Source organism: Camellia sinensis, chromosome 1 (genome assembly GCF_055761805.1).
Source record: "Camellia sinensis isolate YWXY chromosome 1, ASM5576180v1, whole genome shotgun sequence".
NCBI classification, from domain to species: Eukaryota; Viridiplantae; Streptophyta; class Magnoliopsida; order Ericales; family Theaceae; genus Camellia; species Camellia sinensis.
Window position 1 is genome coordinate 252696539 of NC_138961.1, and position 17015 is coordinate 252713553.

General features: G+C 37.3%; 1 protein-coding gene and 1 pseudogene across 5 annotated transcripts; both read left to right on the forward strand.

The window, feature by feature from the left end:
• The first annotated feature begins 1389 nt into the window (after window positions 1-1389).
• LOC114256237 (F-box protein SKIP31-like) lies at window positions 1390-16129 on the forward strand. Of its 4 annotated transcripts, XM_082865891.1 has the most exons (6): window positions 1390-1573; window positions 1674-4658; window positions 7067-7177; window positions 7519-7628; window positions 14429-14666; window positions 15745-16129. In XM_082865891.1, exons 2-5 carry the CDS (start codon window positions 4603-4605, stop codon window positions 14461-14463), a joined length of 312 nt encoding a protein of 103 aa, XP_082722017.1. In that variant the 5' UTR covers window positions 1390-1573; window positions 1674-4602; the 3' UTR covers window positions 14464-14666; window positions 15745-16129. The 4 variants fall into 4 exon arrangements, with proteins under 4 accessions (XP_082722017.1, XP_082722009.1, XP_082722005.1 ...); XM_082865879.1 differs by lacking the exon at window positions 1390-1573 and having other exon boundaries at window positions 4222-4658; window positions 7454-7628; XM_082865897.1 differs by lacking the exons at window positions 1390-1573; window positions 1674-4658 and adding an exon at window positions 5781-6636 and having other exon boundaries at window positions 7454-7628.
• Window positions 7737-10445, forward strand: LOC145789290 (calmodulin-binding protein 60 D-like; annotated as a pseudogene). The gene is made up of 6 exons (XR_014330163.1): window positions 7737-7854; window positions 8984-9044; window positions 9215-9679; window positions 9775-9935; window positions 10022-10214; window positions 10428-10445. The product of XR_014330163.1 is annotated as a calmodulin-binding protein 60 D-like (transcript).
• Window positions 16130-17015: the final 886 nt, after the last annotated feature.

The following is a 17015-nucleotide window of genomic DNA, read 5'->3' on the forward strand; positions in this document are numbered from 1 at the left end:
CTGCTTTAGGATTTAAATTGAAGGCCTTGGAGGCGTCAGAAACCGAAATTGACTACGCCATTGTGATTGGCGTAATTTTTAGAGCCTATGGTGAAATTTAATTAGAAATTGATTCGAAACGAAATAGTTAGATTCAGAACGATTAATTGAGCTCAATTACTTAGCCTTAATCAAATTTGATTAGGTAAACATATAAAAGGGCCATATTACACTTAACTTCACTTCTCTTAGACTCCAAATCTGAAAATCACTCCAGAGAGAGAGAGAGAGGTCCGATTTTAGAGAGAGAAAGAGGGAAGATTGTGTATTTTGGCTCAAAGTTTGTAAATTTGGAAGACTATCTCAAGAATCAACTATAATTTGCAAGATTGGAGCTCATAGGTGAGTAATAAAGCATAAATTCATAAGTTTGAGTTTGTAATTTTGTGGATTCAAAGTTAGATGGCAATTGAGAATATAATTTGAAATGTAATTGATGAATATGGAGCTTGTATGTACATGCATGTGCATAATTGCCATGGATTTATATAATTGAGCATGATACATATGATCCATGAAGAATTTGATGTCAATTCATGCCTTTGATCATCATCTACATCATTTAAGTTGGAAATAGGAGTTGTATCCCACATGCAAATACAATTCATAGAGGTATGAGTTTTGAATACATGAATTTGTTATGTTGGAAATAAGTTTGGTGTAATTTGGGGCATGCATGTAATTAATTCATGAGATTTGAGCTTCATAATGTGATGAATTGGTGTTTCTATCATCTTAGTAGATGTATATGAGAATTATGGTTCATAAAATGCAAGATATATTAGTTTGAATACAAGTTTGAGCCTCAAATAGAATTCTGGAAAACTCAGAATTCAACATGTCCGCTCGAGCGTGAAATGCTAGCTCCCAGTAGTTTTGCAGACATTGTCGTCCGCTCGAGCATCCAAGGCACATGTATGACATTCAACTCGAGCGTGAATGTAAGGCAACTAGTACTTTTGCAGACCATGGGGGTCCGTTCGAGCGGCGAAATCCACGCTCGAGCGGGGAGCCCTGTTTCAGAAATTTTGTAAAGGTGTCACTACAAGAATTAACACAATTACCGACCACTTTTGCCGACTAAAAATATTTTGGTCGCAAAAAAATCACATTTAGCTACTAAGAAAAAATTAGTAGGCAAAAGTTCATACTTTCACCGACTAGAGTAATTTGGTCGCTAAAAAGCAAGTTTTCGCGACTAATTTGAAATATTGGTCGCCAAAAATTTAGGCGGCAAAGTGAAAAACTGGGAGGGAGATTAAAATCTTTTAGCGACTATCACAATTTAGTCGCACATTTCAAAACGACGTCGTTTTGTTTGTTAAATGCAGAGAGTCCAAATAGCCGACCAACACAGTTTGTAGGGGAAAACAAATCAAACCCCTATAATATTTCACAAAAACGCGCCTAATCGATCCCACCCTCCCAGTTGCGTCACTCATCTTGCCTCTTCACCATCAACGCTGCCGTCCGTCGTCCTCGCCTCTCCACCGTCAGCGCCACCGTCCGTCTTCGCTTCGCCACCGTTATCTAGGTATATTTTTCAAGCTTCTGTGTCTCTCTGTCTATCTCTCTCTGTTCCACTTTTTCTCTTTGATTTCCCCTCTCTTTCTCATTCTCTTCTTGTTCTGAAGAGAGCATTTCAGTGGAAGAAGGAGCTTTGTAACTCCGTACAGCTCATCGGCATCGTCGTTACACCTGTCCAAATCAAGGCCCCCAGCTCCGGTAAGGCCGTCGCTTGGTCTCGCCTAGCCGTCAAGAAATCCTCTACCGACATTGCCTGGTAAACATTTCTTCGTTTTTTGTTGAAACCAACCCATTTATAAAATCAATCAGTGTATGTAGGGTTTTCAGATTGTTTTGTTAGTCTTGTCTTGTTAATACCAAAATGGCATCATTAATGATTAGTGGGAATTTTGGCCCCAAATCCTGGGTTTGGGAATTTTGATGCTAGTGTCTGATTAGTGGTTATTTTGGCCCCAATTCCTGGGTTTGGGAATTCTGTTGCTAGTGTGCCTCATGTTTTGAGCCTAAAAACAAATTGAGGTATAAATCCTCTCTCCCTCTCTTACTCATTCTCTGTCTGTCTCTCCCTCTCCCTCTCAATGTTTGTGTTCATGTTTTGTTTTTTTTTTTTGTTATCATTGTTTTGCCTAAGGTAAGAAAGCAGACTCAGATTTGTACTGTTCCTTTGTTTTTGGGATGATGAAAATGCATTAAAAATTATTATTATCATCTAAGTTTTCTTGAATTATGTAGATGTATTTAGAATTTGTTCGTTTACTTAATTAAATATAAGAGCCATCTTCTGGAATAGAAAAATAATGTTAATGGTGAAATCTGATCCGTTATTTGCATTTTATTAAAAAAAATTGTGGGTACGTAAATCTTTGATAGATTATGGTGTTTGGAGGCATCCCTTGGTAAGAAATTCAAATCCACTTTCTCTTCTCTCTCAATTTTCCATCCTTCCCTTCAATTTTCTCAGTTCACTGCTCTGTAGTCTGTAACACAAACCAGGATTAGGGTTTTTTATTTTTATTTTTATACTTGGAATGCAATTTGATAAGTTCTTGTTTTTCTTGTTTAGATTTCTTTTGATGGTGAAATTGTAAAGCTAGAGCTTTTCTTGAAATGATTTACTCTGTTTCATTAGGGTCGTTGTTTTGTCTATATACCTAGAACCCAAACTTTGAGAAATTTAGACGTTGTAATTTAAATGTCGCCGGAAGGGGTGAATTTAGGTGGTGATGGAGCAAAATACTTGTTTGCCATGGAGTACCATAGTAATGTCAGTACCTCTTTCTATCTCTAGGTTTCACTATCTTCAAGGCAGACTTCAGGTTCTTCCTTGTCCCCAAAGTTTGAGAGGGAATGATAAGATATCTGAGTCATGTGTAGCTACAGCTGAGCCATGTGTAGCATAGTAGCAGCCATGTGTAGCACAGCAGCAGCCATGCCTAGCTACAGAGCTACAGAGCAACTCTAGCTGCAGCTCCAGCCTCAGCTCATTGCAGCAGTCTTAGTCATCCACACAGCAGCTACAGCTGCAGCTCCAGCTTCAGCTCAATGCAGCCTTCTCAGATCCAGCTATTTGTCTGTTAGAACTATGGTTAGTTAACTGTAAGAAAGTGTGGTTGGATTAGGTAGGTAGTAGTTACATTGCATCAGATGTATATATAATGAACTAGAACCCTCTGGGTTTGTTAATGAATGAAATAAAGCTTAGTTTCTTTATCAGCACCCTCATCACATCCTTGTAGGCGAATTAAGGAGTGTCAGTTATGGGTCTGTTACATTTCTCTAATAAAAATTACATTGAGTCAATCTTAGGGAAACGTGTCCAAAATTCCTAGTCTATTCTCTTCTTTCCCTTTCTTGGCAATTGTAGCTAGTTTATCTCCCATATTAGTTTCAATAAAAACAGTGTGGGTAAAAATTTACACCACACATGCTGTGAGAGAAATATTTTCTTTCTAGATTTGGGTTATGATATATAATAATAAAGATGAATATCTCAAGATCTCAACCTACAAAGCCGAGGTTACAATCTATCCGGTCATATCATTGACCCAAGGGCACTGATGCTGAACTTAGCAACAATTTTGTGGAGAATGATCAATAACACAAATATTTACGTCTTTTTATTTAAAATTTATTTTCTCACTTTTTTAGATGAAAATTATTATTAGATATTTAAATTTAATTTTTAATATATTTTGGAATCTAATTGATATTTTGAGTATAATTTGAGAGGCAAAATGAAATTTTGATACCACATTAACACCTTCTGTTTAATTATAAACATTAAACAAAAGGAGTAAAACCTTTATATGTTGTAGTGGGGTAATATTGATTTTAACTGATAATTTAATGAATAAAATAAAATTTTCTTTTAAAATTATAAGGATTAAATTAAAATTTTAATTATCTTATAAAAAAATAATAAAAGACTGTAATTAATTAAATGTTTCGCCTTGAATCTCAAATAAGCTTGAATCGCATCTGCCCCCAACTATATGATTACAAAAGATTTTCTGGTAATAACTTGGAAGCTAGAAAAGTTACTTTTTCTAGAATCCACAGTCACAATAATAATGTCAGTTTTCTTTCTGCTAGATTTTCTGTTTACAAAATTATTGTTTGTTATTGGTAAGCTTGTCCACATCAATAGAATTCTCTCTACATCACCTAAATTTAGTTATAGTACTCAGAAGAGACGTCTTAATTTTTTGTCAACTGATTTTGAACTAAATGTTTTAAATGACGACGGGGGATGCAGAATTTTTACTTAAGGGGGCAAACATTTAAATAACTAAAAAAATTAGGACAAATTACTATGTATAGTCACTGTACTTTGGCCTTTGTGTCAATATGATCCTTGTGATTTCAACTAACTCGATTTTGAGATTGAAACTAATCTACGGATGTTACAGGTTCGTATGTCTAACTACGGATGAGATTGAAACTAATCCATATGCATATATCTAATATTACTGTGTTGAACATTGTAGTTGGCAGGGGTCCAATGTGCTGGAAACCCACAGTTTTGCATGAACGAGGATGGTTCATACCAGGAAGAGGGACAAAAAAATACAAGAGGGTATATCTGGGGTAAGGTGTGTATCGATGTCCATCTACTTCTGCATCTTTCTAACCACTCCAAAAAAAAAACAGCACTATTTTTTTTTTTTAAGTTAAACGTAGTTACCTTTCAGGCTGGTACAAAGCTGGTTTGTGCTGTACTATCCCTTCATGTTCCTTCCAAGTCTGCAAATCCTTGTGGAGAACAAGTGAATAATCTGGTTAGCCGAGCTGTGCCTGACTACACTGAGCAGAGAACCCTTCAAAAACCTCTTTTAATTGGATACAGTGGGTCTGGGACTAGTACTATATTTAAACAGGTACTTTCCTAATGTGGTTATACAAGTTTCTTGCTTTCTCCATTTTGTTCCTTACTTATTTTGTTATTTATTTATACATAGAATAAAAGATATTTTAATTCTTAGTTTTTTAATTTATATTTCAATTATTTATAACTTCTTTCCAATAATGCATTTTTGTCCTAAAGAATAAATTTGACAAATTAGTTAATTTAATTAGTAAAAACTCATTTATTAATGAATTCTATAATGACTCAACATACATAAATCACTTTGCATTTTAACCGTAACCACTTGTGCATAAATATTGTTATTGATATGAGTCATTTGTTTCCTCCTGATAGTTGTCATCCTACAGGATGTGTGATTATACTTACTAATTTATTATCTTTGGACATTAATTACAAGTGGATGACAATGATGCTTGTTTATACCATACTGTTTAAAATTTGTTTCCATTTTCTTTAATTTTAATGAAGTCATGTTGGCATTGGTTCTACACTGAATTGACATGATCTTTTAAATTATGTCTTTTATTGGTCCAACGCTTTGGACATTGCCACCGGGATTGTTGAGACCCCATGAAGATGGCTCTCTTTCACTAGGAATACGCGATATTCATTAGCAAGCGTCTGGTGTTGGCAAAGGCCCCCAAAATTAGTGTATTTATTAATATAAATTCTTGTGATAGGCCAAGATCCTTTATAAAGATGTCCCTTTCTCGAAAGATGAACGTGAGAATATCAATGAAAGTAAGCTTGAATAGGGCTCTAATTGAGCCTGAGCCAAGCTCCTCGTTAATCAATGAAAATTCCAGTGCTCTAAGCTTGGTACCTTCTTCTTCTTCTTCTTCTTTTTCTTATTATTTTTTTTTTAAATTCTAAAACAAATAGATTAAAGTTTTTAGAGTTCTTAGATGCAGACACTTAGCCATGATTCTCAAAGCATATTAAAGCATATTGCTTATGCTCCATGTATTTGGATGTCTTGGTCAGGGCATTGGCCACATACTGCCGCAGGCCACCACCTTTGGCAGCCTCCCAAACCTCCAACTGCCCCCTCTAGTAACTCACAGAACCCAGGGTTTTATTTGAGTCCTCTGTTTGGTACTATTTCTGATCAAACATGAGTTTAAAAGAGAAATAGCCAAGATAAATGAGAATAGGAAGTCCAAGATAAAAAGAAAAAAACAAACTACCCAAGAAGGTGCTTCTGCTTGTGCCGGTGCCGGTGCCGGTGCCAATGCTTTTTGGTTATTGTTTTCGCTGTATCTAACACTTGTACTCAATAATTGTATCTAAATTCATGTAACAAAGAGGTTAAAGCATGTCTAAATACCCAAGTGTATATTTTGTTGACACTTTGGCTACAAATTGAAGTTATGAATGAAGGTGTAAATTGAGCTGGTGGTACAGAAAAATGTGATTTGGATTGAGCTCCCAATATGTGTCTGTCACTTGAGTGTGAGTTGGGGTCCATGGGGGACTTGTAGGGGAATGTAATATCATTAGACTGACATGGTTTGTGCACATGTAACTTTGTTGGTATGGGTGTATTAAAACAGAAACTTGCATTCGTATCTATAATGCATTTGTAAATTTTTTGTAGGTACTGTCTGCGTTGGGGTCTGCTACCCCCTACAAAAAAATTACGGGATTGTGCTTGGAAAAAGCTTTAGATCTAGGTATATTTAGGTTCGACTTACAGCTTTTTGGTGAACATACCAAAATCCATATAAGACGTTGATTTTTTATACCCAGGCTCTTCTTCATTCTTTTTCTTCTAATTTATCAAGTGAGAGGAAGATTAGTTATTGACTTTAAAGAAACTTGTCTCTTTGAGCTTACTCAGAGCTCCTGTATTGCATCTCTTCTATGATATTCCTTGGATGATTTTATCCTCTTGTAATTGACACATTGGATGCTTATTGATGAGGGGGAATTGCAAGAAAATGGTATCAACTCAAAATAATTGCAATGTCACAGAAGTACAAACAATTCATGCATTAGATTGTGCAACTAAATCTTGTGTTTCCACCTCTTTGCTATTATTTTGAGTTTATATCATTTTATTACAGTTGCCCCTATTGATAAAGCTAGATTAAGTTTAAAATTTGGTTTAGAAGAATTACTTTCTTCTTGCAGCGTGATGAAGAGGACATGGCTGAATTTGTTAGGAATTGCCCCGCTGAGTTCAAAGAGTATTATGTCCAAATGCAGGCAGCAAAGAGAAGCCAAACACCTCTTCCTTCTCAGGTGAAGAGGGGTAGCTATTGGGCTGAAACTTTTGCCTTCTAAGATTTAATAGGGTATTTGGGGAATCACTGTCTTTCATTCTTTCTTGTAAAGTTTGTACAAATCAATAGGCCTTGGAATCTAATCCATAACTTGCTAATGCATGAATCCCCTTTTTGGATGAACCATGCATAGGGATTGACTTCTTCAAATGAGTCTCAATGAAAATTAGCAAATGCATTTCCTTAATTACTATTTATTCCTTTTTTTCCCCCCTCTCTCTTTATATATCTGAAGGTGAATGATGACCGGATTATTCTTGACAAGACTCTTACTGATCAAGTGTCTATATGGAAAAGCAGCAGAGGCCTGACTGATAAGGTGGTCTTGGACCATGATTGCTCTGGAGAAACATGTACTTACTATCAAATTGGAGATGTATTTGTTTGTGAGAAGACTGGGCAGGTTCATGGTATGAAACACTAGTTGTGGTTATTGAATGTGGCATTAATGTTTGTTTGTTTAATAGGTACAATTACATAGATTTTTATTAATGGTTTATGTTCTTTGTTCATGCAAATTATGATGATACATGTAGAGAAGCTGTTTTGGACCCTACAAATGAGCTTTTGGTTTGTACAATATTTGGACATTGTTTTGATAGATTGCTGTAACCAGCTGAAATGGAACCAGACATTGTAAGAGAGATCTCCTCTAGCTTACACTTTTGGCTTTTTGTCATAAAACACACTTAGACCTGTTAAAAATATGAAAAAATGAAAAAAGAAGAGCTAGACCTTCACTGTGCATGTCTATGGCTATCATGTGATGCTGTTGGCTCGTATACTTCACAATACATATATTAACTTATGATTGTTGGACCATCATCTCTTCATAGTGTAATCCTTTTCATTTGGTTAATCATATATGCATGTGTTTCAAACTGATATATGTATATAAGTGCATGTTATATATCTGACGAATGTATATTTAGAGTAGCCAAAAATATGTTAATATTAAAACTAGTGCCATATTCTAGTGACTTACTCATTGTTACTTGAGATGTAAAATTTAAAGTTAATCTCTGAAATAGTGAATATGTCTCGACATAGATACATCATGTGCATATTCCATGCCTACCCATGTTTTGTTGCGTCTCCTGGGAGTATTCCATATTTTTTGAAGCTTTAATTTGACATAGATCTGAATTTAGGAGAACATTGGAAGACTTGTGAGTAGATACGATCTGAATGTTCTGTGAACGAAGTTCTGGAGACATGTTCAGAAAGAGGATAAGAGCTCTTCTGTTGCTGTAATTTTATGCTTCTTTGGGGTATTTTGTTTGATAAAATGATAAATTGACTGCTAGTTACTCTATCGAGCTTTTTAGCTGGCTGTTATTATTGTTTATCATCATAGCGGGGACTGTACTTTCTTATTTATGGTTTGTTTGTTTGGGTGGAAAATGTTGTCCACTTTTAAAATGGGAAAAATATTTTCCGGATTAAAGTCTCACTAATACTACCATCACCTTCACCACTGCCACGGCCACTGCCACCACCCCTACCCCCACCACTACTTATACAACCATTAGTACATTAGTTTCAACAGGATGCAACCAAACATATTTGGAAAAGATCTTTTGAAACAAAGTTTTTTGTAAAAAAATATTTTCTGCCAAAACAAACGGAGCATTAGCATGTCACCAAGTCTATGTCACCTAGTCTGCCCATTTGATTGCTTTTTTGTTAAGCAGGAGATATGTGGCTTCGTGTATCGTTTTTAGATTTGATACTCAAAAATCTTCTCTCTTTTCTGAAAATCCAGGAACAGCAGCAAGGTGGTGTTTCAGATGAAGTAGAACCATTCATGGGGTCTGGCCGTTTTGGTAAATCTCCTACTTCGCCTCTGCATCATGTTTATTGATTCCCAAAACTTTTTATTCATCTTGTGTGTGTGTGTGTGTGCGCGCGCGCAAGGTCAAGGTTGTCTCTTCCCCTTTTCACGTTGCAGTTAAGGTCAACTTTTTATGTCAACTTTTTATTCGCCTCTGGCCAGATGGACGAAACTTGCAGCTGCACTTCAGGTCAAGGTTGTCTCTTCCCCTTTTCACTGGAGGAAAAGTAGAAGGGGAACAGGGTGCTGCAATCCATATTGTTTTACTTGATATGAATACAGGTCATGTTGTAACCTCTGGACCTGAATCCACCATAAAACTTGATGTTGTTGTGCTAGAAGGTGATTTCAACAATGAAGATGATGAGGGTTGGACCGAAGAAGAATTTGAAAGCCATGTTATGAAAGAGCGTGAAGGAAAGAGACCACTTTTGACTGGGGATCTGCAAATGACGCTCAAAGAAGGTGTGGGAACCCTGGGAGAGCTTACATTTGCTGATAACTCAAGTTGGATAAGGAGCAGGAAGTTCAGGCTTGGCCTGAAGGTCGCCTCAGGCTTTTGTGAGGGCATACGTGTAGGTGAGGCAAAGACAGAAGCTTTCACTGTTAAAGATCACAGAGGGGAATGTAAGCTGCTTAGTGTTTATTCTTGAACTCCTTTTTAAAATTATTTTTTCTGGATTGTCTTTGGAATATTGTTGTTGACTTCTTTTCATTTACAGTATACAAGAAGCACTATCCACCTGCTTTAAAATGATGATGTCTGGAGATTGGAGAAGATTGGCAAAGATGGGTCATTCCACAAGAGGCTAAATAAGTCAGGAATATTCACGGTTGAAGACTTTGTTCGACTTGTTGTCAGAGACTCTCAAAAACTACGGACGTAAGTGCATGCTTGGTTGTTGGATAAGAGTATCCATTCTTTATAATTATCTGCTGACTCCTCTGTTGGTTGTAGATCCTTAGCAGTGGTATGTCAAATAAGATGTGGGATGCTCTCATAGAACATGCTAAGACTTGTGCCATGAGTGGGAAGCTTTATGTGTATTATGCTGATGATACAAGAAATGTTGGTGTTGTCTTTAACAGTATTTATGAGCTAAGTGGCCTTATAACTGGTGAACAATATTTGTTATCTGATTCCCTGTCTGATAGCCAGAAGGTTAGTATGAGACGTTTTTTTTGGCAATGCACTTCCTTGAAACCAAATAATAATGCCATGAATTCAGTAGACACTTTACACCCCTCCCTTCCGCTGCCAGCGTTTGTTCAATTTTGGACCGGGTTGGTAAACATGTTGATTGTATATTTGATCAAGTTCTGAGTAAAATACTTATCCTTAAATCTAATCTTTGATTGGAAATGTTAATCACAGGCAGGTATATATGTGTAGACACCCCATTTTTGACCGTCCTCAAGACTTGGACGTTACCGTTTGAACACTCGGTGATTATCCATATTTGTGTTCGTTTGGAGTTCCCGGAAATCCCGGCTCGCGCGCCCTGCCTCAGGATCTCCGAACTTGACCGTTTAGTGTCTGGTTTCACACCGAACACTTATGTTTTGCCTTGGAGGGGCAGGGAAGGCCTTGTAAGGCATCCCCACACACTACCGGCAGTGGCTAGAGGCCACCGGCTGGTCTTTTTCTTCCACCGGCACTATTTGTTGCCGGTCGGCACATTTTATTGCCGGTCGGCATAGTTTGTTGCCGGTCGGCACTCTTTTTTGTCGAAATTACATTTTTGGGCAGCCGGCCACTGCTCATCTACTTTATGGAGATATTTTGTGCCAGCTGTGATAGCTGGCACCAACTCTGCCTCCCTCCATACACGTGTATGGAGGGATCTCCCTCTAAGCAAGCTTGTTGTATAAGCTTTGCAAGAGGGAGTCTTATAAGAGGAAGGGCTTTCCTCTTTGATCTAGGTTAGAAACTTAGAAGCAAAAACCAGAGCTTAGAGATATAGATACATTCTATCTCTATATCTCCCTCTCTCTTCTCCTTTGTGTGTGTTTCCTTGGCCTAAAGGTGGATTTTACCTTACTTTTGCACCATTACACACACTATTACACCTTACTCCGAGATTGAGAGACTTGGGGGGTTGATTCTTGAGTTGTTGGACTGATTTTGATCAAAAGAAGAGGACTACACCATTTGTTCTTCAAGGGTTCTTCAAGGGTGAGCATCTTGCTTTATATTCCCCAAACTTGCAATAGTCTTTTACCTATCTTGCTTGTTGATTTAGCTTTTGTGTATAACATAAAAAAGGCTTATATTTTCATGCTTTAGAACTTTCATTAAGGTTGTTTTGTGTTTTGAGTGCAAACTCACCCTATTAGGCCTTGTTTGGTCCCTTTTGTTGCCTTTTTGGTAGGGTTTTGTTTACTTCAGTGTTTTGATCTCTTTACCACTGAAAACCAGTGTATTTTTAGTAGTAAAGAAGGTGGTTTGAAGTCTTGCATAGGGGAGGGACACCCCTCCCTTCATTGTCTTGTTTCCTTACATTTTGGCCTAAAAGGGTAGCACGTATGCTTGATCATCTTGAGCCTTATTTCAGAAGATTTTAGGATGTTTTAGGTCATATGTAACCTCTGTTTTTGGCCGGATTTGTGCCTCCTTGTATGCTTGTAGTACTTGCTTTGCATTGCTCCATTTAGCTTAGAAATACATCTCATGATTAGGCCATGATTCTTGCATGTGTTGGCTTAGTTCCATGAAGATTTTGGCATTGTTTTACCATGTTTAAGGTCTGTTGGACATCCATTTCAGTCATGCTTGTCTTGTTTGATGTCATCTCTTTGTGTTTTGGCTTGTAGGCTTTGAGCATTTTGACCTCTAGCATGTGTAGTTTGACCATCCTTATGATTTGGCATCATTTAGGATCCTATTTCAGCCCAAGAATCATGTTTGCATGCTTGCATTTATGATCTCTTTTGTGCCTTGAGGGTGTGCCCTTTTATGCCTACATTTGAGCCTTGGTGCATACACTCATTTGGAGTCATTTTAGCTACCATGTTAGGAGGGTTTGGGGTCCTATTTTGTCTGCAAAAACTCTGTTTTTACTTGTCTAAACCATGCCATGATTTGGTCTTGTTGTTGGAAATGAAGTGACCCTTTTGGTGCCTTAGCCTTGGGTCTATTGGCTTGCATGTTGACATGAGAGCTTGCCCATCATTTTGAGCACTTTTTGGTGCTGTTTTGAGATGAATTAAGGCCTGCACCTTTATCACTTTAAGGCCCTCTTGCATGCTTGTCTCATGTTTGCTACATAATTGTTTCATAAATGTGTAGTCCCATGCTATCTTTATGGTAAATTGGTCCATGTTTGCATCACATTTGCACCTTGCATGCTTAGCATTGCATATTTGTCATGATAGTTCCATAACATTTGCCATGACTTGAATATTTGGCACCATGTTGCATTTGAATCATGTTTACATAACATGCATTGCATTGCTTGGTTTGGGGTGTCAAACCAAGCGTGAGAATCAAGGAACATTCATACTACAAGTGATGTAATGTGCTTTGATTCTCGGTCACCGAGGCCTTTGACTCCGACTTGATAAGGCTTTGGTTCTCATTTTGTTTGTTGCATGCATCCTTACATCAAGTGGCAAATTTGATCCCTTGGGCTATCATGCACCATTGATGGCTCGAGGATCGAAGGTCATACTTCCTTGAGTTCAAAGCATGATAGGATGTATGACCATGCTCACATGTGCCTGAAAACCCCATGCCATGCACTATCTGTTCTCTGTTTGCTGTCAAAACTGTCTTCTGCAGGAAGTTTCTGCCGACCGGCAGAATTTAGTGCCGACCGGCAATCACTGAAGTGCCGATGAGTCCAAGAACAGCCGGTGGAAATTGTAGAGTGCCGGTGGGAATTCTGTCTGGCCGGTGGTGCTCTGCAGTGTCTAAGGAACCTGTTCCAGGACTTTGGCAATTTTTAGAGAGACAAGGCAGTACAAACAGAGGTGGCAGGGGTACGGTACGGGTTTTTCGGGCGAGCCGAGTTCCGAGCATGCATCATTTGCGCATCCCGAGAGGCTGCGGCCACCCTCTTTTTTCTTTTGCATTCTTTCTTTTAATTAATTAGAAATTCTGTAATAATTTTATTTGCTTATTATTTGGGACTGTAATATTTATTTGTACCCTCCGAGGGAGGGCAATTATGTAATAAGTGTGCGTGAGTGTGTGTATGTTTTCCAACCTCACGTCTTTTTTCCCTTTTATTTACCTGCTTATGATGGTAGATTAGGGCATGTTTAATTTAGCATACCTTATGCTATGCATGCGTGCATTCATGCATTTGTACTGCATGCATTAGGCTCGGTACATCACGCTAACTGCATTTGTACTTCAATTTACAAATCGAATATGTGATAGTTGATCGCATTTCATATGCCATGCTTAGGTTAGCCGAGCCTATCTAATTGCATCCAGTATGTGTTGCATTAGGCAATTTAACATGAACTAGGACACGCATGTTTGCTAACTAGTTTATTGTTTTGGCACGGAGTACGATGTAAGTATTTTTGCTTTAGCATCTCGCATGCGTGTGAATGTTAACATGACAGCATGTTTACCATATGGCTAGATGCTTATGTGATAAACTGTTTTGAATGCCTGTGGGTGAAGGTTGGATTGTTTGAGTTGGAAAAACTCGTTGAAATCCGCATTTTAGCCTACTTACGAGTAGCAAATCCAAAACATTTTCCAAAACAAACGGATATGCAATGCTTATTTCCAAATTAGGCAATCTAGTCTATACTTGTTTGCTGCGCGCATAACATAATAATTCTAGGCTAATAAATGGAATAAGAACACGTAATGTTTTCAAAATCGGATATCATGGTTAGTAGAGGCCGGTCTTCGGACCGGGCGAAAGGGGGTGCTCATAGCTGACCTTCCCCGATCGTACCCAAGCTCCCGAGCCGAGACAACTCCGGTGATGACGGACATGTGGCCTTCGGCACCGAGTCAGAGTTTCCTAAATTTCCCCATTTTAAAAATATTTAGGTGGCGACTCTGTATCTGGCAAAGCAGTCCATGTTTGGCACTACTTTTTCAAAAATCTATTTCTCAAAACGATTTGCCAGATTTGGACTCTTTGGTTCAGATTAAGAACCGCGACAACAAAATTGAGTCCGAACTGTAGCGAGGCCCCTTCGCGGACTTGTTACAATATGTTTAGGTGTGATTTTGGGTGTTTTTTTTCTTCAAACAAACTAATCAACCAAACTAGAATTGGAGTGCTTACTATTACTAATTGTTGTTCTTTTTTCCTTTTCTCCTGGTACCACCCCTGGAAGGTTGTCATAAAGCTCATAATTAGAGAATGTGATGCTTATGGAAACCTGTAAATTTTGTTGTTGCAGTTATATGTGGATACCTTGGTGAAGAAAGCATATGATAATTGGAACCATGTTGTCATATATGATGGCAAGTCACTTTTGAGCTTCAAACAAAGTAAGAGGCCAGGCGCTTCTCGAAATGAATTTCCAATGGGCCCAGTCGATTATCCTACTTCTTTTGAAAATCAACTTCCCCAACAACGGTAAGCAGGCTCAGTTCCTCCTAAGCAGTCGTTAATGGATTCAAGTCTACTAATTGGAGGTAGGCATGGCCTCTTTTTCTTTCTTTTTGGATTGGTTACGAATTGCTTCCCCCGCCTCCCAAAAGGAAAGGGAAAAAAAGGAAAGAAAACGACTTTTTTCTTAGGCTGTTCATGGGTAGGTGGTAGCAAGCCCATTGGATAAATGGGTCGAACTGTTGTATGGCATTTGAAGCTTAAACAGTTTGGCTGGTTGCACTGGAAAAATCTGAAACCACTTGCTTATTAGTCCGTCTACCCATGTACCTAAAATCAATTGTTGAAATCCTCAATTTTCTCTTGTGCGTTTTGCTGTTCCTCTTGAAATGGATACCTCCACAATATTCTCAAATATTTTAATTCTATTATGATGTCAGTAGACTTGTGAAAATGATAATGTCCAATCCAAGAAATTGGAATCCTTGCCATGATTTATATAGGAAAAAAATGTGCTGTATGGACTTTAACAATTTTCTGCTAAACAACCCGTAATTTACCTCTGCTAAGTAGTTAAAACCATATTGTGGTGTTGAGGCTTAACTTTAGTCGACAAGTTCTTATGGTGCTGCAACTTTGCTCCAGTCTGGCACTCTTAAAATTTGTCAAACTTTAGAGTTGAAAATCATTTGACGAATAGGGGCAATCTTGACAACATCCAACTAAAGATAGGAACGAAATTGTTAAAATGTACAAATTAGTACCCACCTGATTTTTTGAGAATTGGTGAACTTGGTAAAGGGAATTATTTGTCCAATTTATTGACAATATGGATAGGAAGATAGGAAGATATGAGTTATTGACAATATAGAGTTATTGACAATATGTCCAATTATTTGTCCAACTAAAGATAGGAAGATAGGAGTTATTGACAATATGGATCAATTTCAGTTGCTGTGTTTGGTTTCTGCTGTGTGGCACTATATTGGATCTGGAATGGTGGCTCATCCAATTTATTCTATAGACATAAGAATGCTATTGTTTTATTTACAATTTGATAACGGTAGTCATTTTAATTTGCTAATGTGACCTTTGCTTTTCATGGACATTTTTCATTATTTGTCCAATTTTAACTGACATTATTTCTCTTTTTCTTTGGTACAGATGGATGAACTCGTGCACAAAGCTAAATTATACAGGACAAATTGGCACTTTTTGAGTTTTTGGAAGGATTATATGTTTTTGTATAGATGTATATAGAAAATATTAGGTAGACTAGTAGTTATATTTTTGGATACACTACTAGTTATATTTTTGGATAGGTGTGTATAGAAAACATTTGGTAGACTACTAGTTATATTTTTGGGTTGATGTACATGGATAAAAATTTAAAACATAATAACAAGTACTTGTTATGTGTTAAATTTTTATGCTAGATGAAATATGTAGTTTCGAATTATTTGTGGATGTAAACTTATAATAGTTGCTGACTTTAATTAAACAGGTTCAGAAATGGTTGATATATATATTTTGTTGAATGTTGATGATTTAATTTATTTGTTGGTTTGAATGATTTTTTCTTTTTACAGATTATATTGAATAAATTGGATGAATTATTATAAATTACAGGTTTATTTTGTTGGATATTGGCGACCAAAATTTGGTTATGTTTTTATAGTTTTGGCGACCAATTGATTAGTCGCGAAATGTCACAATTGGCGACCAAAAAATATTTTGGTCGCAGAATGTCACAATTGGCGACCATAATTTCTGGTCGCGAAATGTCACAATTGGCAACCAAACAAATTTTCGTCGCAGAATGTCACAATTGGCGACCAAACAAATTTTGGTTGCAAAATGTCACAATTGGCGACCAAATTTTTTGGTCACGAAATGTCACAATAGGCGACCAAAAATATATTGGTCGCAGAATGTTACAATTGGCAACCAAATTTTTTGGTCACGAAATGTTACAATTCGCGACCAAACAAATTTTCGTCGCGGAATGTCACGATTGGCGACCAAAATTTTTGGTCGTTGAATTTGATAATTGGCGACCAAACTTTTTGGTCGGGAAAATATTACTTTTCGCGACCAAAGTGTTTTGGCGACAAAATAAATTAGTCGCGATAATTAAATATTTAGCGACCAAAAATTTAGTCGCGAAATCCAACTTTTGCCGACCAACCACAATTTTGGTTGCGAATTACTTTTGCCGACCCTCAATTGGCGACCAAAGTAGCGACCAAAAAAATTGGTCGCGGATAACTTTTGCCGACCAAAAATTGACTTTTAGCGACCAATTTTTTTGTTGCCAAAAGTGTTAATTTTTGTAGTGTGTTTTGTGTTTCATTTTTTGTTCTTTTTCATTTCTAAGTACTCTTAGGCATATGTTAAGCATTGTAAATGAGTTAAAAGAATAAGAAAGAAGCCTA

Bases quoted from the DNA above. Each gene is read 5' to 3' on its own strand.
- LOC114256237 (XM_082865879.1), top strand. From the start codon at position 4,593: ATGAACGAGGATGGTTCATACCAGGAAGAGGGACAAAAAAATACAAGA. The intron at 4,659-7,066 runs GTGTGTATCGAT...TTCTTCTTGCAG, and splicing joins GAGGGTATATCTGGGGTAAG to CGTGATGAAGAGGACATGGC. The intron at 7,629-14,428 runs GTATGAAACACT...TTGTTGTTGCAG, and splicing joins GAAGACTGGGCAGGTTCATG to TTATATGTGGATACCTTGGT.